Source organism: Corythoichthys intestinalis, chromosome 11, assembly GCF_030265065.1.
Source record: "Corythoichthys intestinalis isolate RoL2023-P3 chromosome 11, ASM3026506v1, whole genome shotgun sequence".
NCBI classification, from domain to species: Eukaryota; Metazoa; Chordata; class Actinopteri; order Syngnathiformes; family Syngnathidae; genus Corythoichthys; species Corythoichthys intestinalis.
The window spans coordinates 52,303,902-52,330,364 of NC_080405.1; the positions used below are offsets into that span (position 1 = coordinate 52,303,902).

Sequence of the window (26,463 nt, forward strand, 5' to 3'; positions counted from 1 at the left end):
CTAGATGTTGAAATAATTATATAATTTTTTTAAAGATATGCAGAAAATTTACTGCATATTTCTGGCGTTTAAGACAAACCAAACAGATTTAAAATTGGTTGAAAATTATCACTCCAGCTATTTCAAAGTACGTGCTCAATTTATTGAAATGTTATACTTCTCGAATGGCCCCCGACCTAAAATGGCCGACGCGTGGCGACGCTTATCACGTTTGACTTGTACCTATTATTTACATCTAGTTTATATATTTTATCAATGGATTTATCAATCTTTAGATTGGCAGGCCGAACAAAAAAATAGGTTGCATTTCCGCTAGCCACCGGATGTGTGGTCTGTCTGCCTCACTTGAATGGGCTGTCTAAGCTAGCCAGTTTGTGGCGTTCATTTGCTCAACACGGAGCTGTATTTCTGATTTTGTGAATCTTAATGATTTTTCCCCCGTACACAATTCACGACGAAAAAGATTAAAACATGTCCAGGAGACGACACAGCGACTCCTATGATGGTAAGACTGACTTAAATTGCCGTTTTCATCCACGTTGAGACAGATGAATTGCAGCTAGTCGCTAGTAGCCAATTGTCTAATGGTGTTTTTTCACTATGCATTCCTTTTTATGGTTTTTAATTAATTATCGTTAAGAGAAAAATGTCGGGAAATTCTGTGAGCGTATTGGCGTTTGTTGGTGTTCTCCTCCTCTAATTTGTTCGTGTAGTAAACAAGCCGCCTTGTAAGCAAGCTAGCTAGCATTGTTTTTAGCTTCGGAGTTAGTGGCATGGGGGTAAACTGTGTTTTATTTATCCATTTGAATTTTATACCAGCGTTCAAAGTATCAATTATTGATCTACCGATATGGGTTCTTCAGGATCGAAACCGTTTATTAGTGGTTCAGAACGCGGATGACCGATATTTGCCGTAAAAGTGTAAAAAACTAGTGTAATAATGTCGAATAATACACTTTAAACATGCCTATGAAACCAGCCAAACCCATAATATAATATAAACTTTGTTTTAAGTTCAAACATAACAAAAAGTTGTTACGATTAATCGATAAATTCAATTAGAAAAAAAGCTTCGAATCAATTCTTGCTGCTTCGAGTATTCGTTTAATTAGAGTGGCATTGTAATGGTTTGTTTTGTAAGTGTTTGCATTTACCATTTAATTTTATAAATATGGGTGGATACACTGCCCTCTAGTGGCAACAGTTAATATGACATAAATCATTTAACATGGCTGAATCCAGCTGCTCCCTGTTGAGACCAACATAAGGAAAGTTTTCGTGTGAGCTAATGTTTTTTAGTTTTAGTTATACTTTTATTTTAGTTAACAGGTATGTTTAGCAGTTGTTTTTTTTTTTTTTTTTTTTTTTTTTTTTTTTTGTGGGAATATGTGTTTGAACGATTTGTTTAAAAAAAAAAAAAAAAAAAAAAAAAAAGCTTTTTATACCATTTAAGCTAGCGGACTTTTGCTATTCAAGTTAGCCAATTGTTTTCTTTTTGCACTTAGATCCTCATTTATTTTTATACTGTTTGATGCTTAGCACAGGTATTTTTATCTATTTTTAAATGAAAGTGCAATTCTGCATAGTCTGAAGAAACACTCGGTAATTTTATCATGTATTCGCATTTAATGCTCCGTTGAAAGTACAATCTTGGCAAGCCTTTGTTTTACATCTCCTAAAATTTATTCCTCTCAGTTCAAATGGTTTGAACGTCTACTATTGATAAACTCATTTCAATTCACAGCAGAAACTTGTTTGTCTGTTTTTTAGTTGTTTTGCAGAATATCTTTGAATGATTTCCCGACCCATGTATTGATAATTGTTGTACCGCTATATGATAAGATTGTTATAGTAAGCCTTGTATCGCAAATCGTATCGTGAGGTACCCAGAGTTTCCCAACCCTAAAAAGGATCCAAGGTTACTAATACATAAGGACACAATACGACATAAGTTCATTAAAATAATGCTAGGATACTTGTGAAAAAACAAGAACGTAGTGGTTTTTAATGCCTTAAGAATGTTTTTTTCTGGGCTGCTCCACTGCAAACAGGAGGTCAAGACCACAAGAGGAGGAGAACCAGTGAACCAACTGATACAAAAGATAGCCTGGAGTCGCTTATCTGCAACGTAGGAGAAAAGGTAACTGTTGCAAGTTATTTTGTGTAGTCGTGTTTCGAAGGTTTTTTTTTTTTTTTTTTTTTTTTGCCTGAGTGGACCCAGTGGTAGAAGAACAATAAAATGTTTGTGTGCTCAGAGCAAGTCGTCCTTGGAAAGCAACTTGGAGGGACTCACCGGTGTCTTGGAAGCAGACCTTCCCAACTACAAGAACAAAATCCTTCGGATTTTATGTGCTGTGTAAGTAGAGCAGGGCGGTAAACCGAAAATTTACCGTCACCGAAATTCTTAACGATGACCGACGTAATTTTGACCATGTCGGTAAATTAATAAAACAAGAAAATATAGTCTTTTCATCCCGCTTTGATTCTGTGTTGTTCGTCTATGTTCATTCCCCTTTAAGAAAACAGTGAATGTGCTTACGTAGGGAGTCACGTGATCATCAGGAAGCCAATCAAACAAAAGCCCGGTAAGCTAACGGTAGCAGCTAACGCTACAAGCAAAACGTGATGGAGTGTGGCTTAAGGGAGGTTCACCAAACTTTCAACCGACATTTAGTTGACTCTTGGTGGCATCCAGACGGGCTTTCACCCGCTGTCCTCCTTTGTTCTCACGATTTCCGGAGATGGTGCTTTCAGTGCTTTCTACTGGTAGCCAGGCTAACGCTAGCTAGCGGCTAACGCTACAAATGAACGTGATGTAGTTGGATAGCGGCTCTAATCTTGTCGAAACGGCTGAACTTAATGAGTGGATTGGGCACGGACTGCATCTAGCAATTACTATGTGGCGTTATTTTGTATCTGTCTGTGTGTGATTCCTCTGATAGCTTTTGTGATGGTAAAGCATTCAGCTTAAAGTACAATCCAACGGCGAAACTTATAATGACCGAGAAATGGCCCCAGCTATTTTTCTGTATGTGCTTATTTCTGTGTCATTATTGCTATCATAAAATCTTAAGCGTTTCATTTGAAGAAGATCAATATAGCTTTAATGTGTGTGTGTCTCTCTCTGTTTGTTTGGGGGTTCATTTGTGCGTGCATTTATTAACAAATGCACTGGGGGGGACCCTGAAACCATAATGTAAACACTTGTATTTAATAATTATGTCACAGCAGCCATTAACAATAAGTTGTCTTTTTGAAGTGTACTGTTCAAGCTGCAAGTCATTTGTGTTACAATGACATGTTTGCACAGGCATATTGATTTTGATAATGTACTTTGTTCAAGTCATACACGCTGTTATAAATGTTCATACTTGAATTCTTATTGCTTACATTACATTTTTATAAACTTAATGTTTAGACTGCATGTACAATTGTTAAATACAGTATATGAAATTGAATGCTGGTAAATAAATCAACAAGAAACAGTTAATCTGTATTTCATGCATTGATTCAGATTTTCAAATTATTTAACAGTACGCTTGGCCGAATTTATCGTCATTTATCGTTATCGAGATAAATCTGCTCAATTTATCGTGATACATGTTTAAGGCCATATCGCCCAGCCCTATGTGTAAGTAAAACGACTTCTTTTACACGTATAGTTGCTGTAGGGACAGTTATCGTTTGAGGCTCTCGCATCCGCAGGGCTCGCCTCCTCCCCGAGAAGCTGACGGTGTACACCACGCTGGTGGGCCTACTTAACGCCAGGAACTACAACTTTGGCGGCGAGTTCGTGGAGGCTATGATTCGGCAGCTGAAGGAGACGCTGAAGAACAACCTCTACAACGAGGCCTGTTACTTGGTAAAGCGGCACAACCGCGCGGGTGGCTTTTTCGCCGACTAAACAGTATCTTTTTTAGGTGCGGTTCCTATCCGATTTGGTCAACTGCCACGTGATTGCAGCTCCTTCCATGGTGGCCATGTTTGAGAACTTTATCAGCGTCACACAAGAGGAAGATGTACCTCAGGTATTTTCCGGATGTCATGCTGTTTGTGGGGAGTAACTACCGTATTTAAGTATAAGTCACAGTTTTGTTTTTCTGATGCATGCTTTTGTTTTGGAGGAGGAAACATAGAGCAAGTAGTACGTCCACAAATGAGTAATACTGCATGTACACACGAAGGTTTTTGCGGACACGAAGAAGAGCGCATTTGCTCCCACGATGAAGTCGCACAGTGAGAGAGTGAGGGGAAGGATAACAGCTGAAAGCCTGCGCGCACATTTTTTGCTTTTGAAGCAACACCGATGTATTACCAGGTTATCCGCGGGTTATTTAAAGTATTAAAAAAGCATTGAATTTAGTTTTCCTTTATTAAAGGTATTAAAAGTATTAAATTAGCTGTCATAAGTCTGGAATTTTTTCATCGTGGTTTTAATTTTGAAGAACATCTCAGTGCAACCTAAATTATATCCGTGACGTAGTTTTTAAAAAAAAATTATTTATTTAATCCATAACGAAGATGACGCGTAGAATTTTTACGATGCACTGCACTACAATTCATAATGCGCATAATAATATTAGCATCATTAGCATCAACATCACAACAGCAGGCAATCGCACAGTACTGTGTGCTAACGAAAGGAACTGCTCAGATGCCTTAGTTGTTATGTTCGACGAAAGCCTCATCAATACTTTGGGTCGCAGTTCATGGGTCATGTGAAGGCAGTGGACCTGCTTAACATTTCAAAGTAAGTTGCCAATTTCTCCAATTAAAATGTGTTAGATGAAATAATGTATTTCTGCACGGTTTGCCTTTCGAATAAATGTGAATTTTGTAGTTTTAACTCAAGAGTTAGCCATGTTCAATGGGGTATTGGCAGGTGCACTAGCCTTAGCGTGTATAAACCGGAGTCGTAGATCCACCGTCACCCTCAGATACCAGGGATTCCCCTATATTCAACAGATTGTGGCGCACCGCCACACTAAAATGAAAGCCGCCACGCCTGGCAAATGAGATGTATTTTATTTATTTATTTAAATAAAAAAAAATTTTTTAAGGCCGCTTCAAACTAGCGGCAGCCGAGTGGGAGGAGTTCAGCGGACACCTATTCATTGTGTATTGTAGCCTAATGTTCGTAACTATGCAGGCCCCCCCTTAAGAGACGCAAGGGGAACGAGTAGGAAGAATGGGAGAACGAGCGAGATAGCGAGAGATAGCGGTCGCATGTCGTAGCAGCCCGCTGTTATTTTGTTATTGTTTTTCTTTATTATTGTTACCACAATAAAGTGGGTAAGCAAATACAGACTTCTCTCCTTCTTGCCCATATCCGGGGCATTACAATAATTTGGATCGGACTTTTCGGCGAAAGTGAGCGGTGGACGGCCGTCTAAAGCAAACTTTGACTAACTTGCGCTGAGAGACTGCGGAGAGGCGGGGCCCAAAATAAAGCCTTGCTCTATTTTCAGAGCGTTGGTCACAGTAAACGATTTATCAGTTCAAGCAGAGTAAAATGATACATATTCACGGTACAAGAACGTCGTTTCTGTGTCCATCGATTGGTAAGAAAAGGCTGTTTGTACGAGTGACGTGTGGGCGCTCCCGTCAGGGGGGACATTTCACGTGGAGTGGCTATTTTTCGGCACAACACCGGCGCGCCAACTTCAGACAATTACGGCTGACGAAACTTTGATAAATGCGCCCCCCCACCCAAATTTCGCGAGCTCTGGGACACTCGAAAAATGACTCTCATACCTCTCCTTGCTAAGTTAATGGTACCTCGACGTGCCTTTGTGTGGAAATTTAGTTTACGAACAACGGGGAAAAAAACTATTCACCTTCTCACCGAATCAAGTAAAACTCTTTACACGGCTATTAGAATTCCCCCAGTGCTCTAAATGGGTCAGTTGACAGAAGGACTGTTATTGTTGTGGTAATGTAGTACTTATGAGGGTCAAATAAAAGGAAAAAGGAGGACTACGACGGTGGTCTGCAACCCGCGGCTCTCGGGCCGCATGCGGCTCTTTAGCGATGCTTCGGAGCTTTTTTTTTTTTTTTTAATGGAAAAAGATGGGGGAGGGAAATATATTTTTTTGTTTTAATAGGATTTCTAGGAGGACAAACATGACACAAACATTCTTTCAATTCATTAATATTGTAATGAAGTTAAACTTGTGGTGGCATAGTACAACAGAGTAGTCACGTGGTGCGTCATTCTCTATAGGATCCACTGCAGGGAAAACAAACATTTAATCATGAAGGCTAATTACGTATTTCTATAGTAGGCTAATATAGCTAGTATCGATAATTATAAGGCTTGTAAAAGGCTTTTAATTTTTTGTGGCTCCAGACATACTGTATCAGTTTTTTTTGTGTTTTTTTGGGGGTCAAATATGGCTCTTTCAACAGTTTGGGTTGCCAACCCTGAGTCACTACGAGATGTAAGTCGTACTATTGCCACGAGAAAAAAAGTCGCATTAGTACATCGGGTAACGTAGCTGTAATCAGCTACGCATTTTACATACATGTACTGTAGCTGAGAGGTACAACATTAGCCTGGCTAATGAAATATTTCAAATATATCTTTGTTATGGTTCTTCTTGGGGGAAAAAATGAAGAAGAAAAAATTCGCTGTGGCACGACATGGTGAGGCTGTCCGACTCCGATGCAGCCCACCACCACAGCTTCAAAAAATCCTAGGGGAAACACTGGATACACAACACGGTTGTCACTGTTATTGGAACGAGTGCGGGGTAACATTGATCTGAATAACATGGCATGGTGATAGGCAAATTATAATGTAGGTGATAGTATAACACCTCCTGGTATATTTAAATGTTTTTCTTGATTGAATAAGAGTATATGGATTTTCTCTATCTGTTTAAAAGAAATGTCTTCAATAGCTAACAAAGGATTAACATGTGTTTTGTATACTTCTTGTAATGTGATTAGAAAAAAACAATTACCAAGGGAATTGGTCATGTGTAGCTTTTTTATTTTGTGGTAATTAATGGTAAACTACTGCCATTTAGTGGCTGTTTTTTAAACTTTCACTGCCAATTGCAAGATTTTCCCAAGCACTTTACAGTTAAGGTGACCAACTTGACAATCACCAACCTACCACCTTGACTAGGTCCTCTTAAAAGGGAAACCTGTGGTATTGCAAATGTAATTTCTGAAGTTGCTTTACAAAAATAGCGTAAAATCAATTTTATCCTGGGGAAAAAAAATCTGAAAGACCTTATATTTAAATGTGTTTTAATTGTATCTTCAGTAAATGTGCATTCTTTTGTCAAACACACTTAGTAATTGAGTTTAAATTTGATGTTCAGTGCTTTATTTTTTTAATGATTCAATATTATCTAAATAATGGGTGCGAGAAAAGTATTAATTTTCAGTTGAAATGGCATTAAAAAAGGTCTTAAAAGTCTTGAATTTAGATTTATCAATCCTGGAGGGACCCTGATTACACATTTTGTACTGTTTGTTGTGTGTTTTGAATTGTGGTCAAATACTTGGGGCGAGGTGATATGCGGACGCTAACTGATGCATAGTAAACAGGGATTCTGTTATTTGTGTCCTCTTTTTGGAAATCAAAATATGATCACCCTGGAATGATGTACAGCCAGCATGTGTAGTTATTTGTTTTGATGCTTCTGCGCATGCGGTTGAGTTTGCTCAGCGCGTGTCGGACTGCGAATTTTAGTGCGCATGCGTAATACTTGAACGGGCTCAGTAGACAAAGGCAGTCTGAACGGGCACGTCAAAAAAACATATGACAAAAAAAAAATGGAATTGGACCTTCAGAATGAACCTAACCTTATAGTTCCAAAAAAAAAGATAAAGTGATTGTAATTTTTTTATTCTCGGGTGTACAGGTCCGGTCCGATTGGTTCGTTTACGTGGTGTTGTCCTGCTTACCATGGGTGGGGAAGGAGCTCTATGAGAAGAAAGATGTGGAGATGGACCGACTCCTCAGCCAGATTGAAGGATACCTCAAGTAAGACGTTACTCTGTTATGTCTCATTTTCTGGAATAATCCTTAGTTAACACATTATTATTATCCGATTACATTTTTTTCACATGCCACCTTCTTTTCATCTTCTACTTGCTCCTTTCAGGAGGCGAGTAAAGACTCATCTCCCTATGCTTCAGGTGTGGACAGCAGAGAAGCCCCACCCACAAGAGGAGGTGATAAATTATGACTCATTTTGTCCAGAGCCCATCACAAAAAAGGTTTCCCACTGCTCACACCGACTATGCTTCCTCGCAGTACTTGGACTGCCTTTGGGCACAGATCCAGAAGCTTAAGAAAGACCGCTGGCAGGAGCGTCACATTTTGCGGCCGTATATCGCGTTCGACAGCGTACTGTGCGAGGCCCTGCAGCACAACTTGCCACCCTTCACACCACCGGGACACATGCCCGACGCCCAGTACCCTATGCCCCGTGTCATCTTCCGAATGTTCGACTACACCGACGCACCTGAGGTAAGCTGTGTAAATGTAAATATAAGTGTGTAATGGTCAACTCAAGTCACGGTTCAGTACAAATCTCGGTACGGGGGTCACAGTTCAGTACGGGTTTCGGAACAACGGAAAACAACAAGGCTTTTTTCTTTTTTATCACAGCATTTGAAAGTTTGTTCTATTGGCTAAAACTAGGGCTGTCAAAATTATCGCGTTAACGGGCGGTAATTAATTTTTTTAATTAATCACGTTAAAATATTTGACGCAATTAACGCACATGCCCCGCTCAGATTAAAATGACAGCACAGTGAAATGTCATGTTGTTAATTGTGTTTTTCGGAGTTTTGTGGCCCTCTGTTGGCGCTTGGGTGCGACTGATTTTATAGGCTTCAGCACCCATGAGCACTGTGTAAGTAGTTATTGACATCAACAATGGCGGGCTACTAGTTTATTTTTTGATTGAAAATTTTACAAATTTTATTAAAACGAAAACATTAAGAGGGGTTTTTATATAAAAATTCTATAACTTGTACTAACATTTATCTTTTAAGAACACAAGTCTTTCTATCCATGGATCGCTTTAACAGAATGTTAATAATGTTAATGCCATCTTGTTGATTTATTAATATAATAAACAAATACAGTACTTATCTGCCGTATGTTGAATGTATATATCCATCTTGTGTCTTTCCATTCCAACAATAATTTACAGAAAAATATGGCATATTTTCGAGATGGTTTGAATTGCAATTATTTAAGATTAATTTTTAAACTGTAATTAACCCGATTAAAAATTGTATTCGTTTGACAGCCCTAATATACAGTATATATATATATATGTGTATATATATATATAAAAAATAAAAATAAAATTTTTAAGTAAATAAAAGTACGAATTAAATGCTCAATTTTAGGCCTGCTTGGGTTATATTTGTCTATTTATATTTTATTTAATGGAAAAATTTAAGTGAAAAAAATGAACAAAAAAACATTTTAAAATGTGTCTATTTTAAGACTCTTGCTTATCCATTGTCCAGGTCCTCCTTTCCTTAAGCCCCCCGGGGGTCTAAATTCGCCGCTGTCTGCATGCATTTCTCATGAAAGCACTCAGTGTGGGTCACTGACATCACATGAGCGACTCTCCCTTCGGAACGAAAACATTAAGAGGGGTTTTAATATAAAATTTCTATAACTTGTATTAACATTTATCTTTTAAGAACACAAGTCTTTCTATCCATGGATCGCTTTAACAGAATGTTAATAATGTTAATGCCGTCTTCTTGATTTATTGTTATAATAAACAAATACAGTACTTATGTACCGTATGTTGAATGTATACAGTGGGAAGAACAAGTATTTGATACACTGTCAATGGGTTTTTCCATTGGCAGTGTATCAAATACTTGTTCTCCTCACTGTATATCCATCTTGTCTTATCTTTCCATTCCAACAATAATTTACAGAAAAACATGGCATATTTTATAGATGTTTGAATTGCGATTAATTAATTTTTAAGCTGTAATTAACTCGATTAAAAATTTTAATCGTTTGACACCCCTAGCTAAAACTAAAATGCGTGTATCAAAGTGCAAAATAAATAGAAGAAAACATCTTGTTAATTTAACTTGTTGTTCTAACATTCTTTAATTTACAGTTTATGCGCAATAATAGACAACACGCCCTTTTTTGTAGGGATCAACTGAGGTAACAAAGTCAGGTAGCACTCGCCAGCTGGCAACGTTTTTTAATTTTTATGAAAATAAGATACTACTAATACTTCTTCTTCTGTAGCCCAAAATCAACAGGAAGTGACCCATAAAACGGGCAAATGAACATTCGTTCGAAACCAGAGCATTTACAGACAGTTTTTCTGATGTTCGGGGCATTTACAGGTCACTTTCTGTTCTGTAGCCCAAAATTAACAGGAAGTGACTGAAAATCAACAGGTAATGACCTGAAATGTCCCAAAATTATCCCATTGTCTGCCGTTGGCTGCTACTGAGGGCCATTAAAAGTGGGAGGGGCCCGTTTGAAGTAGGAGTTGTTCATTTGCTGCCACCCTCCCAGTTCAAATGAATCGGACGTCTACTCTTGATAAATTTACAGTAGAAGGATGAAGATAGCTTGTTTTACTGTTTACTAGGTGTTTAGTGAATGATTTCCTGACCAATGTATCGATAATCGGTGTGTCGCCATATCGTGAGATCCTCGCTATCGTGAGCTTTGTATCTAAAATAGGGTTGTTCCGATCATGTTTTTTTGCTCCCGATCGTTTTTAGTTTGAGTATCTGCCGATCCCGATATTTCCCGATCTGATTTCTTTTTTTTGCTCCCGATTCAATTCCAATCATTCCCGATAATTTTTCCCGATCATATACATTTTGGCAATGCATTAAGAAAAAAATGAATGATATATAAATATATATGATATAAAATGAATGAGTGAATGAATGTATTTGTTTATTATGACAATAAATCCGCAAGATGGCATTTACATTATTAACATTCTTTCTGTGAGCGTGATCCATGGATAGAAAGACTTGTGACTTTGTATATTGTGACTAAATATTGCCATCTCATGTATTTGTTGAGCTTTCAGTAAATGATACTGCAGCCATTCAACCCAAATGCATGATGGGAAGTGGAACCATGACTGTGTGTAGTGCTACCAACTGATATATCTTCTCTGCGTTGGGAAATAACATAAGGTGTTGAGAAAAAGATCAATTGCTACCTTGCTTCCCCACATTGTTTCCCATGATATTTCTAATCGTAGGGAGAGGGATTGTTAGGCTTTAGCCTATTAAAAAACGGCTCCAAAGGCTGCCAAAATTCACTTAATCATTTTACGCTGCCTTCTATCTCTCTAAATGGGTAAAACGGTGCTATTACAGATTGAGCGTGACAAAGCGTGAGTGGGTCGCGCAACGCTTGTATTAATTACGTTAAATATTTAACGTGATACATTTTTAAAAAATTAATTACCGCCGTTATCGGTACCTTAAGCCTAAAGACTCTGGATGAGTGTAACATATTATGTCTGTAACGTTAAATACATTTAGAAAACGATTTAAATGCGCAGCAATAATTGAATCGGAGCCTCTGAATCGTAATCGAATCGTTAGGTGCCCAAAGATTCCCACCTCTATATACAAGTATACTATAATAATAATTAGGGCTGCAGATATCGATTATTTTAGTAGTCGATGATGAACTAGTTTGTCGAATAATCGAGTAATCGGATAAGGAACATGAAAAATTCAAATACCTGAGCTGAGCCTCAAACGGTATAAAAAAATAATTAAATAAGGGTCTATGTTCAACAAAAGAACAATTGGCTAACTTACATAGCAAAAGTCCTCGAGCTTAAATGTTGTAACTTTTTTTTAAGGCACACATTCCCACAAAAAACGGCTAAATATATTCATAAACTAAATTATAGATGCATTTAAAAAAACATTAGCTCAAACAAAAACTTAGCTTATGTTAGTCTTAACATGGAGCAGCTGGATTCACCCATGTGAAATGAGGCAGACTAGAGGGCAGTGTATCCACTTAAATCAATAAAACTGAATGCAAACACTTTCAAAATAAACCATTTCAACGCCAAATTAATCAAACGAATACTCGAATCAGCAAAATTCAATTCAAATCTTTTTTTTTCTAATCAAATACTCGAGTTAATCGATTAATTCGTTGCAGCACTAATATTAATGCTATATTTTTTTTCATGAATTGTTTTGAATCATGTTGGAAAGGCAAAGTCAGTGTTCTGAATCCGTTTACATTCCATTCTTTTGCACTAGTTAATGCTATCAGCATTTGACAGCATTGTTTGTGATTTATTGTTGTTATTTACGTGTTTATTTGTACTTTAATTAAATAATTTGTGTTCCAAAATGTTTTTGTGAATGAACAAGAGTCATCAAAAATTTCATTGCTAAATTAGTTTAAAAAAAAAGGGGGGGGGATATTAGATTAGTCGACTAATCGTAAAAATAGTCGGCTGACTAATCGGGAGAAAATTAGTCGTTTGGGACAGCCCTAGTTATACAGTACCGGGACATATTTCCTCCACACCCTTCTCACCTTTTTAACCCCTGACCCGTTTTCATGCCTGCACCAGGGTCCAGTCATGCCCGGCAGTCATTCTGTGGAGAGGTTTGTGATTGAAGAGAATCTTCACTGCATCATAAAGACTCACTGGCGAGAACGCAGGACTTGGTAAATATCGTTTCCCAATTCACACGCACCAGGTTTTTTTAGTCTACAGTTTGTTTGTTGTATTTATGTAGATGTGTTATATTGCAGCGCCGCCCAATTACTCAGCTACCCCGGGAAAAATAAGATCCCGCTCAACTATCACATTGTGGAGGTGCGTTCAATGTTTTCACATGTGAGACAAAAGTTGATGTATAACACCGATTAATGACTAGATTCGCCGCTTTTACCTTTAGGTGATTTTTGGAGAACTGTTCCAGCTGCCCTCGCCACCTCACATCGACGTCATGTACACGTCACTGCTGATCGAACTGTGCAAACAGCATCCCGGCTCGCTACCGCAAGTCGTATCCTGATCTCGATTTTGACTCGTCGACTGTTTTTTATGGGAACACAGCCAAAGGAGCTCCAGCATGAAAAGTTTTGTGTTTCTTTAACTCAGTGCCTTAGTTGGCCCAAGCTACAGAGATGCTCTACATGCGACTGGATACCATGAACACCACCTGCATTGACAGGTACTGTTTTTTTTCCCCAGACTACAGTAGTACCTCAAGATACGAAATTGATTTTTTTATCGTATTATGAACGGTTGTTCCAGACTGATCAACTGGTTTTCCCACCACCTGAGCAACTTCCAGTTCCGGTGGAGTTGGGACGATTGGTGAGCGACGCTTTGAAATTTTTAGAGTGGATGTTGAGCGTCAACAGACGGGAGTAAATGTTGTTTCGTCTAGGGCGGACTGTTTGTCGTTGGATCTCGAGAAACCCAAACCCAAATTCGTCAAAGAGGTTCTGGAGAAGTGTATGAGGTATGTAGTGACGGTGTTTGTTATCTCACTGTTATCAAAATGAATTGGACGTCTAGTGCCGTCAATGGCATTCGACAGTTAAAATTCATTGGATGCTTATAGGAAATTAAGTATGATTTAAATCTAATGCTTTGAATTTGATATAAATCTATAGAATTTCTTGTTTTAACTGTCGATGTATACACATGATGCAGATTGTCCTACCACCAGAGGATAGTGGAAATCGTCCCGCCCACCTTTGCCACACTCATCCCGGCCGAGCCAATCTTCATTTACAAATATGCTGACGAAAGCGCTTGTAAGTCATTTTGCCCATGATAACTTGTAGCAACCAATAAGAAAAAAACAGCAATATGTTACCAATGTAGCAATGTTTAATCCATTTATGTCTTAATTTACATGGTCAAGTATGCATAAAACAAATTGGAAGACTACTGTAATTTTCAGACTATAAGGCACGTCTGACTATAAGCCGCCACCCACCAAATTTGACACGAAAACGGCATTTGTTCATAGATAAGCCGCACTGGACTGTAAGACGCAGCTGTCTTCACTGTATTATGGGATATTTATTCCAAAAAATATTAAACGGGAACACTTTATTTGACAGCGGCATCATACGACTGTCATAAGACCAAATGAACCACCATGAAGCTTTGAACCAATTGGCAGCAAAGCTTCATTGCTTCGAGAAGCTTCATTTGGTCATCACTGCTCCCTTGAGGGAGACAGTCAATCTCTCATGCCACCTGCTGTCAACACTGTTGTTGTCCTACAAGCCTCTTATCATACATTGCAAAGCTACAGATGTGCATGACAATTAAATTTCATGTTCTGTGCGGGTTATTTATTCATTTACTGTTCAGTTGTTTCATTAATTGCTAGTTATGGTAAGATTGTCATTAGACAATACCCGTGATAAATATGACATGACTTTCAAATAAATGAACAAAGAAGCCACACCCGACTATAAGCTGCAGGATTCAAAATGAAGGAAAAATGAAGCAGCTTAAGTCAGAAAATTACACTACATAAGTAATTGAAAATAGTAATAATAAAAAATGATAAGTATAGGATAAGTAATTTAAAATAGTTATATATTTATTTGGGATTTACGGTTATTTACTTGTTATTTACGTGTTTATTTCTACTTTAATAAAGAATTTAAGTGTTCCAAAATGTTTTTGTGAATTAAGCGTCATCAAGTTATATATAAATATAGGAAATTAATGATTGAATTAATTACTTGAAATCGTGTGTGCTGTGGATCCCCTGTGTGATTCCTGAATAAAGATCATATATATATATATATATATATATATATATATATACATATATATTACTAAATTGTAGAAAATGAGGAAAAAAAATAAATGTACACAAACAATTAAAAAGTAAAAAAAAAAAAAAACATTTAAAACTAATACAATGTAAAAAAATAAATCTTCTTTTAAATTACAAAAATAACTTTTTTAATCATTATATTATTTTAAAAGTATTCTTTTACGCTAGGAAATAATATTTTCTTACATTTTGTATTTTTATTTTCATTTTTTTAAGTTTTGTATATTCTTATTGTCCTATTTTTCAATTTTATTTTCCATATATATTTTGTTACTATTTATATGTACATGTGTATTCACCAATTTTTTAAATTTATATTTATTTAATGTAAATTTAGGCATCCAGGGGTTCAATTCACGATCTCAATTCAAATCAATTGGTAACACTTTATTTTATGTATATATAATGACTGGGGTTGGCATCGTTTGAAATAAAACGATTCCACGTTTTGATTCCGGTTGCGAACGATTCTTGATTTATATTAATGTTTTAACTTCTCGACGATTTTTTAAATTATATGAACTTACCTAATTTCCAACACTATTATATAGCAAATCAAATACAATATCTTATTAGGTGGTTATATCTTAACACTGAACAACAGTCATGGCTAGAATTAGAGCAAACAGACTGCAACCAAATACAATTGGCAAACCTCCCCTTTATTAGCTCTAGTATTAAGCACCATAGCTGCTTCAAAAACCCAATGATAGCATGTACCTTGAAAGCCTGGTGGAGAGGTATGGAAATTACGCAATCACAACAAGCCCCGTGTAAATTATCACCAATCTGGCACAACCCAGACTTTGTAGTTAATAAAATTCCTATTTATTTCAGCACATGGGATGATACGGGAATAAACCAGTTACAGCATTTGTTTAAAGATAATACATTCATGTCATATGAAAAAATAGTACAAGATTTCCAGATCAAAGGGGTCAATTTCCTTCAATACAATAAAATCAGGGCAGCCATCAGAAGCAAATTTCCATCACTAACGGGTACGTTAGACCCACCACCTTTCGTAAATAAAATAATAAATATACATCCTCAACAAAAAAAAAAACTTTCAAAAGTATATAAAGCCCTCTCATGTAACAACTCTACTTGCCTACCAATCGAAAAATGGAATAACGAACTTTCGGTAACATTAGATAATAACTATTGGTCCAACATCTGTAAAAATGCATTTATAATGACAAAGAATAAGAACCTTCAGCTTATACAGTTCAAAATACTGCACAGATGGCATATTACTCAATCTAAAATGCACAAAATGGGGTTCTCCCAATCCGATAAATGTATAAGCTGCAACGAAGATATTTCAGATACATACTTTCATGCTCTTTGGCAATGTAAACCAATACAATATTTCTGGGCACAGGTAACAAAGAAACTCTCTTTCCTATTGAACTGCAGGATTCCATTGTCTCCAACTCTTTGTCTGCTTGGCGATCTGAATACAGTGAATATCTCTATCCATCAAACCCGTCCACTACTAGCAAGTCTTAACGATAGCCAAAAAAACAATATTGTTGAATTGGAAAAACAAACAAAACATTAGCATTAACCAATGGCTAAATCTAATCATTGAATATATAACATTAGAGAAAATATCTGCCAAACAGACAAATAAAATGGACAAATACGAACAACAGTGGGAAACGGTCGCAAGAATGATGAACATAGACTAAGGATTCTCTCTCACCTGCGAAGGAATGCCACAAAAATAATAAAATTGTATACATAAATGGATGTATGCGGGGTGTCCAGGGAAGTTGTATGCATCCTTCTGCAGCTGGAAACTGGACATGTTTAAATCCGAACTGTTTTATACACTCCCAACAGCATGTAATAAATAATTTTTCTTCCTTCACAGTTTAGTCGGTCAATGGGCTTATTTTACAAGGATACTCATGGACAATTTGGTTTCCAGCTGCTGGGGATCATATGCAACTTTTTTTGGAACACCCTATATATTACTTATCAGACTTGGAACAATTAAGGAACTATGCGTAAATAATACACTTCACTGGTCCTTGGCATACATCTAATGGTGTTTGATAAACCTCTTCTTCTATCAGCTTTACAGGTGGAGTTTGTTGGCGTCCTGCCCTGGGCCGTCCCGCCGCCGGTCTTGGCCCCCGGGATTTTCGGCCGGGGCTTGTCCGGTTGCGTCTGGCTGTGCGGGGGGTCCCGTCGGGCGCACGCTGGTGTCATGGGCGGGTGAGGGGGCCGTGCGGGTGCCGGTCCGGGGCCGCGGCCCTTCCCCGGCCGGCCGGGGTGGGGTTGGGGTTGGGGTGGGGGCCGGGGGGTGTATGCGGCAGCCATGGTTCCCTCCCAGGTCCGCCCGGCCGGAGCCGCGTCTCCCTGTACCGGGTGCCGGGGAGGTGCCCTCTGGTGACATACCGCGCGCCCCTCTTGGCCCGGGGGTGGGTTGTGGGGGGTGCGCTTCTCTCCCCTTGGTCTGTTTCCGGCCCTGTCCGCCTCCCTGGGCCGCGGCGGCCGCGGCTGCCCCCCGGCCGGCGGGGTCGTTAGCGGGGCCCGCGGGGCCTAGGGTGAGGCTTGTTGTCCCTTGCCGGTGGGGTGGACGCCCCCTGGTCGCCGGCGCTTGGTGTGGCGCCTGCTCGGGGTGCGGGGTGGGTGCTCGGTGGGTGGGAGGGGGGTGGGCGGTCGCGGAGGCGCCGTGGGTGTTCTGGGGCGGGGATTGATCGGGGCCCTGACGCTTCTTCCGCCCTGGGGCCGGTGGTTCTGGTGGACGGGGCCACGCCCGCGGGAGCCTGCCTCTTAACTCACGCACTTCTCACTTCGGCACTGTAAATATTTTTCACCCTGGCACTTACATGCTCATACATTTCTCCGGGGAGAGTTGGGACGGGGCTTTACAGTCCCAGCCCGACTCCCCCCTGTTTTTAATGCACCACACACCAAGGTTGTGGGATGGTTGGGACCTGCTGGGGGGGGGGGGGGGGGGGGGGCTCACGGCTGCCTCCTCACCACAGGCCCCACCATCCCTGCACCTTTTTTAAATGCACCACACACATCATACTCCACAGGAGAGCTCTGGCAAAGGGCGGTGGGACGGGCGGCTGGACAGAAACTCCATGCTGCGGTCCCACTGCCCCAAGCCAAGCTCTCCTATTTTAATGCATACATTGCACTACCCTCCCCTCACACCCCCATCACGGTGCTGGGTGATGGCTGCCAGTCGGGAACCTGGCAGCCACAGTAATAGGGTGGTAGGTGGGTCCCACACTTTTTCTATATGGCGTGGCTCCCGGGGTGTGGCCTCCCCTCTGCCTCGGCTGCCGGCCGCGGGAGTGGGTTGGGGGGTCGGGTCTCCGATCTTGCGTCGCCCCATGGCAGTCCCTGGGCGTTCTCCTGCCTCCGCCTTCCCCTCTCTTCTCTGGCTGGGCGTCCGCCCTGCGCTCCGTCGCGGGTCGCTGGCTGGGCGCCGGTGTATCAGCGGGGTGTCGCCTGCACCGGCGGGGGACCCTGCCTTGCCTGGGGCTTGGTGGGCCGCTGGGGGTCCCGTGGCGTGCCGTGCCGGTTGGGGGGCTGTGGCTCGTGGTCCGGGTGGGCGGGCGGGGGTGGGTGTAGGCGTGGGGTTGGTGATGCGTCCCCTCCTGCCATCCCTGAAGGCCGGTTGATGGGCGCGCGGGTGGCCCGGGGGACCACCCTGGGTCCCGGGGGGGGGTGACGGTGGCTCCTTTGCTGGGCGGTTGGAGGAGGGATGGGCTGCGCATGGATCCCCCCGCACCCCCGCCCGCCCTCCCTCCCCGGGCTGGCTGGGTGTGGGCCGTGGCCCTGGGTTGGTGCCCGCGCGGTCTCTCCGCCCGTCTGCGTGGCTGTCGCGCGCCCGGTGGGGCTTGCGTGCTGCTGGATGTGGTAGGGCATGCTCGGGTTGGGGGTTCCGATGCCGGGATTGGCGATGCGGCGGCGTAGGGTTGGTCGCCAACGGGCTTTCACTCATAAGAGATTCACACGATTACTGGGTTCTAGATCACAGAACTGATTTGTGTACACTCTACCCCTTTCAATCACTTAGTTTATAGTCTTATAGACACCCCCACCCCCATTCTCCTCTTTCACTGGCCAATAGGCCCCCACATGGTGTAAACTGGAAATACATCTCGCTGACGATAGCACCAGCATATTAGTAACTAGTTTAGATGTTCAATGTATTTCTTGTTGTTGTTTGTGTATGTGTTTCTTTTCTTTCTTCTCTTGTATTTCTTTTCTTCTGCCCCCCCATAATCCCTTCCTGTTCGCTGCTTTGTCATAATAAAAAGGTATTTTGAATGATCACAATGGGAGTATGTCAGACTCTCAATGTGAAACATTAAAACTGTTCAGAATCCGGGCACTTAGACTTCCATTCTCTGTGTCAAACAGCTGAACAGGACAGGTTTAAAAAAAAAAAAAAATAATAATAATAATAATAAATTATATGAACTTCTCACAGGGCTATTTTTAACTATATATATATAAATATCAGTCTTTGCACTTGAATGTGATCCCGTCGACGGTTAATGAAGGGTTAAAAAAAATATGCGTGGAAAGTTCAGAATGTCAGACGCTCTGTATGCAAGCGGGGAAAGCGGCGCAAAACCAAAAAAGCGCACCAGAGTGTCCAAAATATTGACTTATTTCAAAGAAACAAAGGAGGGTACACTCTTGTGTCCTGTCTCGTCAATGCCAAGCTTGGCTGCACGTCGGCCGTGAATAAACACCTACAGCGCCGTCACCCAGTTTGTAAGTCCATCTAACTAACATATGACATGTTTTATTGAAGTTGCTAAGCCTGTCGCGATATGCAATGAGTCCATTTATCGCACGGCAAATAAAAATGAGGGCAGTAATTTTCACGGCTGCATATTATCGCTGCGCGCGTGCGTGCATGTGTGCTGATGGCATATGAGACTCCAGTTCCTTTCTCTTATCAACACGCTGTAGAATTAAAGTTCAGACATACAGAATAAGAAAACACATCTATATTAAACACTGTAACGTTAGCACTGCTACACTGAGGTGAATGGGGGGAAAAAAGGCAACCTACTGTAGCCTGCTATAAAACATCGGCAGTCGTCTTGTGACAGCAAACTTGCAGTTAAAAGGTGACACTTCAAACATGAAAAATCGCTGGTTAACAGAATTTGCAAACAAAAACAAAAAAAAGGCAAAAATATAATCTATTACTGACACTACATGCAATGACACAAAGTGCTTTTTTTTCGCGGTTTAGCGAACGTACTTCCGGTGAACATTTCAAAATAAAAGCATGTCATGTTTGTCATGTAAATAACGATTTCTGGAGTTAATCCCACATACTTCAGAATTCAGATTTTACACTAAGAATACCTTTAAAATGACACCCTTTATGAAAAATCTGATTGGCAATGAATAATTATCGTAATATTATTATATATAGTACTATACTATAATATTAATGATAGGTGTTTTTTTAAGAATTGTTTTGAATCATGTTGGAAAGGCGAAGTCAGTGTTCTGAATCTGTTTACATTCCATTCTTTTGCACTAGTTAATTCTATCAGCATTTGAACTCATTGTTTATTTGTGATTTATTATTATTTATGTGTTTATTTGTACTTTAATAAATAATTTAAGTGTTCTAATGTTTTTCTGAATTCATAAGCGTCAACAAAACTTTCATTGCTAAATTAGTAAAAAAATAATAATTTTTAAAAAAATTATTAGATTAGTCGACTAATCGTAAAAATAGTCGGCTGACTAATCGGGAGAAATTTAGTCGTTTGGGACAGCCTTACTCATGATAGTGTCATGTCATAATTACGACTGTCTTATGACAGTCTTATGACGCCACTGTCAAATGAAGTGCTAGCAATCAGTTCGTTTAGCTTTAATTCTCAGCGGACATTTTTGTCTTTCTCTCAGCGCTGTTGCCGGGTTACCCCGTCTCCATCACCATCGGCAACGCCATTAAGAACAGAGCGTCCAATGAGGAGATCCTCACCATCCTCAAAGACGTGCCCAACCCCAACCAGGACGACGACGAAGGTTATTTGAAGATTTAGGAGAGTGTGTTAATAATATGAAATTGTGAGCCGCTTCCTCTCCTGGTAGATGAAGGCGACAGCTTCAACCCTCTGAAGGTCGACGTCTTCTTACAGACCCTTCTTCACCTGGCCGCCAAGTCCTTTAGCCACTCGTTCAGCGCTCTCGGCAAGTAAGTCCACTTCACAACTCGTGAGACAAAAAAAAAAGGCTTCGACCTAATCAACAAGTCCTTCAGGTTTCACGAAATCCTGAAGAACCTGACTGAAAGTGACGAGGGTAAGCTTCACATCTTGAAAGTGGTCTATCAGGTGTGGAAAAACCACCCGCAGGTAGGAGGCTCCTCTTCGTTACGGTCTTTCGCCTCGTGTTCTCCGCTCATTTTCCCCGTTCTTTAGATGATCGCCGTGTTGGTCGACAAGATGATCCGCACGCAGATCGTGGACTGCGCCGCCGTGGCCAACTGGCTCTTCTCTCAGGACATGGCTCACGAGTTCACCAGGTATCAACCTGCTTTTCGTCCTCCTCCACTTTAAAATTTCTTACCTATCTTCTCACCTAGGCTTTACATCTGGGAGATTCTGCACTCGACCATCAGGAAGATGAACAAACACGTCCAGAAGATCCAGAAGGAGCTGGAGGAGGCGAAGGACAAGCTGGATAAGCAACAAAATAAGAAGGTAGCTCATCTAATGGAAGATCTGGCTTCGGTTCCAAATTTCTTATGTTTTGCGACTCGCAGCCGAGGGACAGCGGCGACGAAGAGGACATGGAGAAGAACAGCGAGGACGAGGAGGGTCAGCTGGAGGAGCAGATCGAGAGGCTGCAGGAAAAGGTTGAGTCGGCCCAGAGTGAGCAGAAGAACCTCTTCCTTGTCATCTTCCAGGTGGGAAACCCTTCACCAATTCGGAGTTGTTCTGCCTGACAGGCATGTTGTAGCTCATTCATACTGTACATTCAAATTCACATGCTTTTATTTTGACATTGGTGCCGTAAAACTGAAGATTTGAGCACTACTGCACTTTTGTGTTCGCGGTCATGTTCGTTCATTCGCCCCCTTCCTGTCAAAATAGAAATTTGATTGTTGCCAGGGGGTTTAGATATTAATGGCTATATTTTGAGTTACTTTGAAAGGAAAATGAATTAACTTTATTATATAAGCTGCAGATAGACTACTTTTTTTTCTTCTTTGTTTTTTTCTTTTTAAACCTGTCCTGTTCAGCTGTTTGACACGGAGAATGGAAGTCTAAGTGCCCGGATCGTCTGAACAGTTTTAATGTTTCACATTGAGAGTATGACATACTCCCATTGTGATCACTCAACATACCTCGTTTATTATGACAAAGCAGCGAACAGGAAGGTATTATGGGGGAAGAGAAGAAAGAAAAACACAAACTACAACAAGAAATACATTGAACATCTAGACCAATTACTAATATGTTGGTGCTATCGTCAGCTCGATGTATTTCCGGTTGACACCATGTGGGGGGCCTGTTGACCAGGGAAAGAGGGGGATAGGGGTGGGGGAGTCTATAAGCTAAATGATTGAAAGGGGTAGAGTGTACACAAATCAGCTCTGTGAACTAGAACCAAGTAATCGTGTGAATCCCTTGTGAGCGTAAGCCCGTTGGCGACCTACCCTATGCCGCCCCATCGCCAATCCCGGCACCAGGACCCCCCACCCGAGCGCGCCCTATCATATCCAGCCGCACGCAAGCCCCTCCAGGCGCACGACAGCCACGCAGACGAGCGGAGACACCACGCGGGCGCCAACCCAGGGCCACGGCCCCCACCCAGCCAGCCCGAGGGATGGAGGGCGGGCGGGGGTCAAGCGCAGCCCATCCATCCTCCCGCAGCCCAGCAAAGGAGCCATCGTCCCCCCTCCCGGGATCCAGGGAGATCCACTGGGCCACCCGCGCACCCATCAACCGGCCTTCATGGATGGCAAGAGGGGACGCAACACCAACCCCACGCCTACCCCCGCCTGCCCACCAGGTCCACGAGCCGCAGCCCCCCATCCGGCACGCCACGCCACGGGACCCCCAGCGGCCCACCAAGCCCAGGGCATGGCAGGGTCCCCCGCCGGTGCAGGCAACACCCAGCCGATTCACCGGCGCCCAGCCAGTGACCTGCGACGGAGCACAGGGCAGATGTCCAGTCAGAGAAGAGAGGGGAAGGCGGAGGCAGGGGAACGCCGAGGAACCGCCACAGGTCGACGAAAGATCGGCAGCCCAGGCAGAGGGGAGGCCACGCCCCAGGAGCCACGCCATAGGGAAAAAAGTGTGGGACCCACCTACCACCCTATTACTGTGGCTGGCAGCCATCACCCAGCACCGTGATGGGATTGTGAAGGGAGGGTAGTGCAATGTATGCATTAAAATAGGGGAGCTTGGCTTGGGGCAGTGGGACCGCAGCATGGAATTTCTACCCAGCCGCCCGTCCCACCGCCCTTTGCCGGAGCTCTCCTGTGGAGTATGGTGTGTGTGGTGCGTTAAAAAAGGTGCAGGGATGGCGGGGCTTGTCGTGAGGAGGTAACCGTGAGGCACCCCCCCAACAGGTCCCAACCATCCCACAACCTTGGTGTGTGATGCATTAAAATTTAAAAGCAGAGGTGAGCCGGGCCGGGACTGTAAAGCCCCGTCCAAACTCTCCCCGGAGAATTGTATGAGTATGTAAGTGCCAGAGTGGAAGATATTTAGTGTAGTATCAGTGCCGAAGTGAAAAGTGCGTGAGTTAAGAGGCAGGCTCCTGCGGGCGTGGCCCAGTCCCCCGGAACCACCGGCCGCAGGGCGGGAGAAGTGCCCGGGCCCCAATCAATCCCCGCCCCAGACCACCCATGGCACCTCCGCAACCGCAAATTATTTAGGGTTAGGGTTAGACTACTTTTCATTGTGTCAAAGTGTCATTTTTTTCAGTGTTGTCCCATGAAAATATATACTTAAATATCTGCAGAAATGCGAGGGATGTACACACTTTTCTGATACACTGTATTCATGTATGGTTGAAATCAAATATGTCCCCCGCCTCTGTCTTCTTCCTGTACGCACGTGACATCAGCGCATTGTGCCGCATTAGAAGTAGTCCGGGCAAAACGCTGGCAAAATTAAACGATTCCTCAAGGCGGAGAAAATTCCTCAAAGAATTTTTAAAATTGATTTGCCCGAATTATTCGAGTAATCATTTCAGTTCTAAATATTTTTGAAAGACTAATTTTCCATTTTTGATTGAAATGAGCATAAACTTACAAAAAGTAACATGCAGTATACAAGTCAACTGAAGTGGGTGGGTGGGTGTGCTGGCTGGACTCTGATTGCCTGGTACACCAGACTCACCACTGTTCCAGCTATTGAGTCTGGCCACCATTCAGCGGATACAATTTCCAGGGCGGAGCAAGCCACAGCAAACAGCGGAGTGGACCAATCAGCGTCGCGCAGACGTGATGTTAGTAAAACGACGAGGGCAGGACTAGGGACTTGCGCGCGAAAGGAAACATACGAGGAGAGCGGAGTTTATTCGACATGGCTAGCGCGAGACAGACTGTTGTCAATGACTCGTGTTGATGTGTTTTTGGTAATTTAAAACAGATTTTACCGTGGATTGGAACATATTCTCAGCTCTCCTGTTCAACGTCTGTGTTGTTGTGAAGACGACTTCCGACGCGCAAGAGTGACGTTGCTCGTTAAGAAGACGTCACGCAAATAAACGAATCTGATTTGTCGATTGATTTTGTACCTGCTCCAGAGGCCGTTAATGGGATGGTTCCCAGACTTTTCTCTCAGTGTTTGAAAAATACAGGGAGAACAGTCTGGCCGTGCCAAGCAAGGACTCTGAATGACTTTGACAAAATATTTTTTTGTAACAACTCCAAAACTGTTGAACGAAGAACAATGGGTGGGCTGTGTGACATCATTGCTACAAATACAAAGTACAATATTGACAGAGCTGTTGCAGGATGAACAAAAATTTTCACAGGCCAAACAATTAATACCATTTTTAGCAGCTTTAAATCAAAATGGGGGTTAGTCGACCTCATGTTGACCTATTAAAAGTCTTGTACATATCTCAAAAACAAGAGCAGCACAAACGAAACTTTTTACAGTACAAATGTAGCACAAATTATATCATTTTTCTATAAATTTGCATCTGATGAGGAGGGGCAACTTCACAGATGTCAATTTCTCCCCCCAAAATCTTGAAGCAGCATTTAAATCACTTTTTTCTCCAAATTTCTGTCGAGTGTGTCATCATCCTTTGACGAAACGTCACCGCTAATATGTCATTTAATCTCAATTTCCTTGCCGGCCCTCAGCGTTTCATCATGCTGTTGACGGAGCATCTCGTCCGCTGCGAGACGGGCAGCGTCGACATCAGCACGCCGTGGTACAAGAACTGCGTGGAGAGGCTGCAAGAGATCTTTCTCATGGTAAAACGCGCACACCAACACACGCAAACACCAGCGCTCTTAATAAAACACTCACACGAACGGCGCGGTCGGTTCCTCGTCAGCACCACACGACCATCCAGCAGTACATGGGCACGCTGGAGAACCTGCTCTTCACGGCCGAGCTGGACCACCACATCTTGGCCGTCTATCAGCAGTTTTGCGCCCTTCAGTTCTGAAAATCTCACGCGGAACTTTCCGACTCTTGCATCAAGAATCTCCCTCAGACATAGGAAAAAAATTGTATTCACAAGTTTTGTTGTTTTTTAAAAACGGTCGGCTCTTATGGACTCCAAGCCCAAAGAGAACCTTTGACGTTTTTTTTTTTTGTATTTGTTTTATGTGGAAATGGTATTAAAAGTCCGAAGTCCTTGTTGTTGTATTGACTTTCTTGGTGGTGTGTCATGAAAATTAGGGCGGGAACTAAAGGTCGACCGATATATGGGGCCGATATGTGGACTCTTTTCCAATATCAGCCATTATCTGATACAGTGCTGGCCAAAAATATGGCACCCCTGCAATTCTGTCAGATAATGCTCAATTTATCCCAGAAAATGATTGCAATTACAAATGCTTTGGTAGTACATCTTCCTTTATTTTGCTTGCTATGAAAAAACACAAAAGAGAATGGGGAAAAAATATAAAGTCATTATCATTTTACACAAAACTCCAAAAATCAGCCAGACACAAAAGTATTGGCACCCTTTGAAAAATCATTTGATACTTCTCTGATTTGTTTAATAAACAGCACTTGTTACTTACCTGTGGTACATAACAAGTGGTGGCAATAACTAAATCACTCTTGCAGCCAGTTAAAATGGATTAAAGTCGACTCAACCTCTATCCTGTGTCCTTGCGTGTTCCACATTGAGCATGGAGAAAAGAAAGAAGACCAAAGAACTGTCCGACGACTTGAGAAACAAGTCTACCTTGCGCATCAGTGAGTGTAATGCCCATGACACTGTGGCTAACCTCCCAAATGTGGACGGAAAAGAAAAAATGATGAGAGATTTCAACGAAAGATTGTGCGGATGGTGGATAAAGAACCTCCACTAACATCCAAGTTCAAGCTGTCCTGCAGTCCGAGGGTACAACAGTGTCAACCCGTACTATCTGTCTGCGGCTGAATGAAAACGAACTCTATG

General features: G+C 41.8%; 1 protein-coding gene across 1 annotated transcript; it reads left to right on the forward strand.

Annotated features, from left to right (window-relative positions):
• The first annotated feature begins 295 nt into the window (after positions 1 to 295).
• On the forward strand, positions 296 to 25,691 carry LOC130924071 (nuclear cap-binding protein subunit 1). Its single transcript, XM_057850409.1, has 23 exons — positions 296 to 505; positions 2,052 to 2,140; positions 2,256 to 2,356; positions 3,706 to 3,862; positions 3,921 to 4,028; positions 7,878 to 7,999; positions 8,121 to 8,190; positions 8,273 to 8,488; positions 12,594 to 12,691; positions 12,779 to 12,842; positions 12,925 to 13,035; positions 13,139 to 13,203; positions 13,287 to 13,349; positions 13,423 to 13,497; positions 13,692 to 13,795; positions 20,758 to 20,880; positions 20,947 to 21,049; positions 21,116 to 21,209; positions 21,276 to 21,379; positions 21,440 to 21,557; positions 21,620 to 21,763; positions 25,187 to 25,300; positions 25,384 to 25,691. Exons 1-23 carry the CDS (start codon positions 472 to 474, stop codon positions 25,495 to 25,497), a joined length of 2,391 nt encoding a protein of 796 aa, XP_057706392.1. The 5' UTR covers positions 296 to 471; the 3' UTR covers positions 25,498 to 25,691.
• The last annotated feature ends 772 nt before the right edge of the window (positions 25,692 to 26,463 follow it).

Excerpts from the sequence above, each read along its gene's own strand:
- LOC130924071 (XM_057850409.1), top strand. The coding sequence starts at position 472 with ATGTCCAGGAGACGACACAGCGACTCCTATGATG. Across the intron at positions 8,191-8,272 it reads AGCCCCACCCACAAGAGGAG|TACTTGGACTGCCTTTGGGC; the intron begins GTGATAAATTAT and ends GCTTCCTCGCAG. Across the intron at positions 21,764-25,186 it reads TCTTCCTTGTCATCTTCCAG|CGTTTCATCATGCTGTTGAC; the intron begins GTGGGAAACCCT and ends GCCGGCCCTCAG.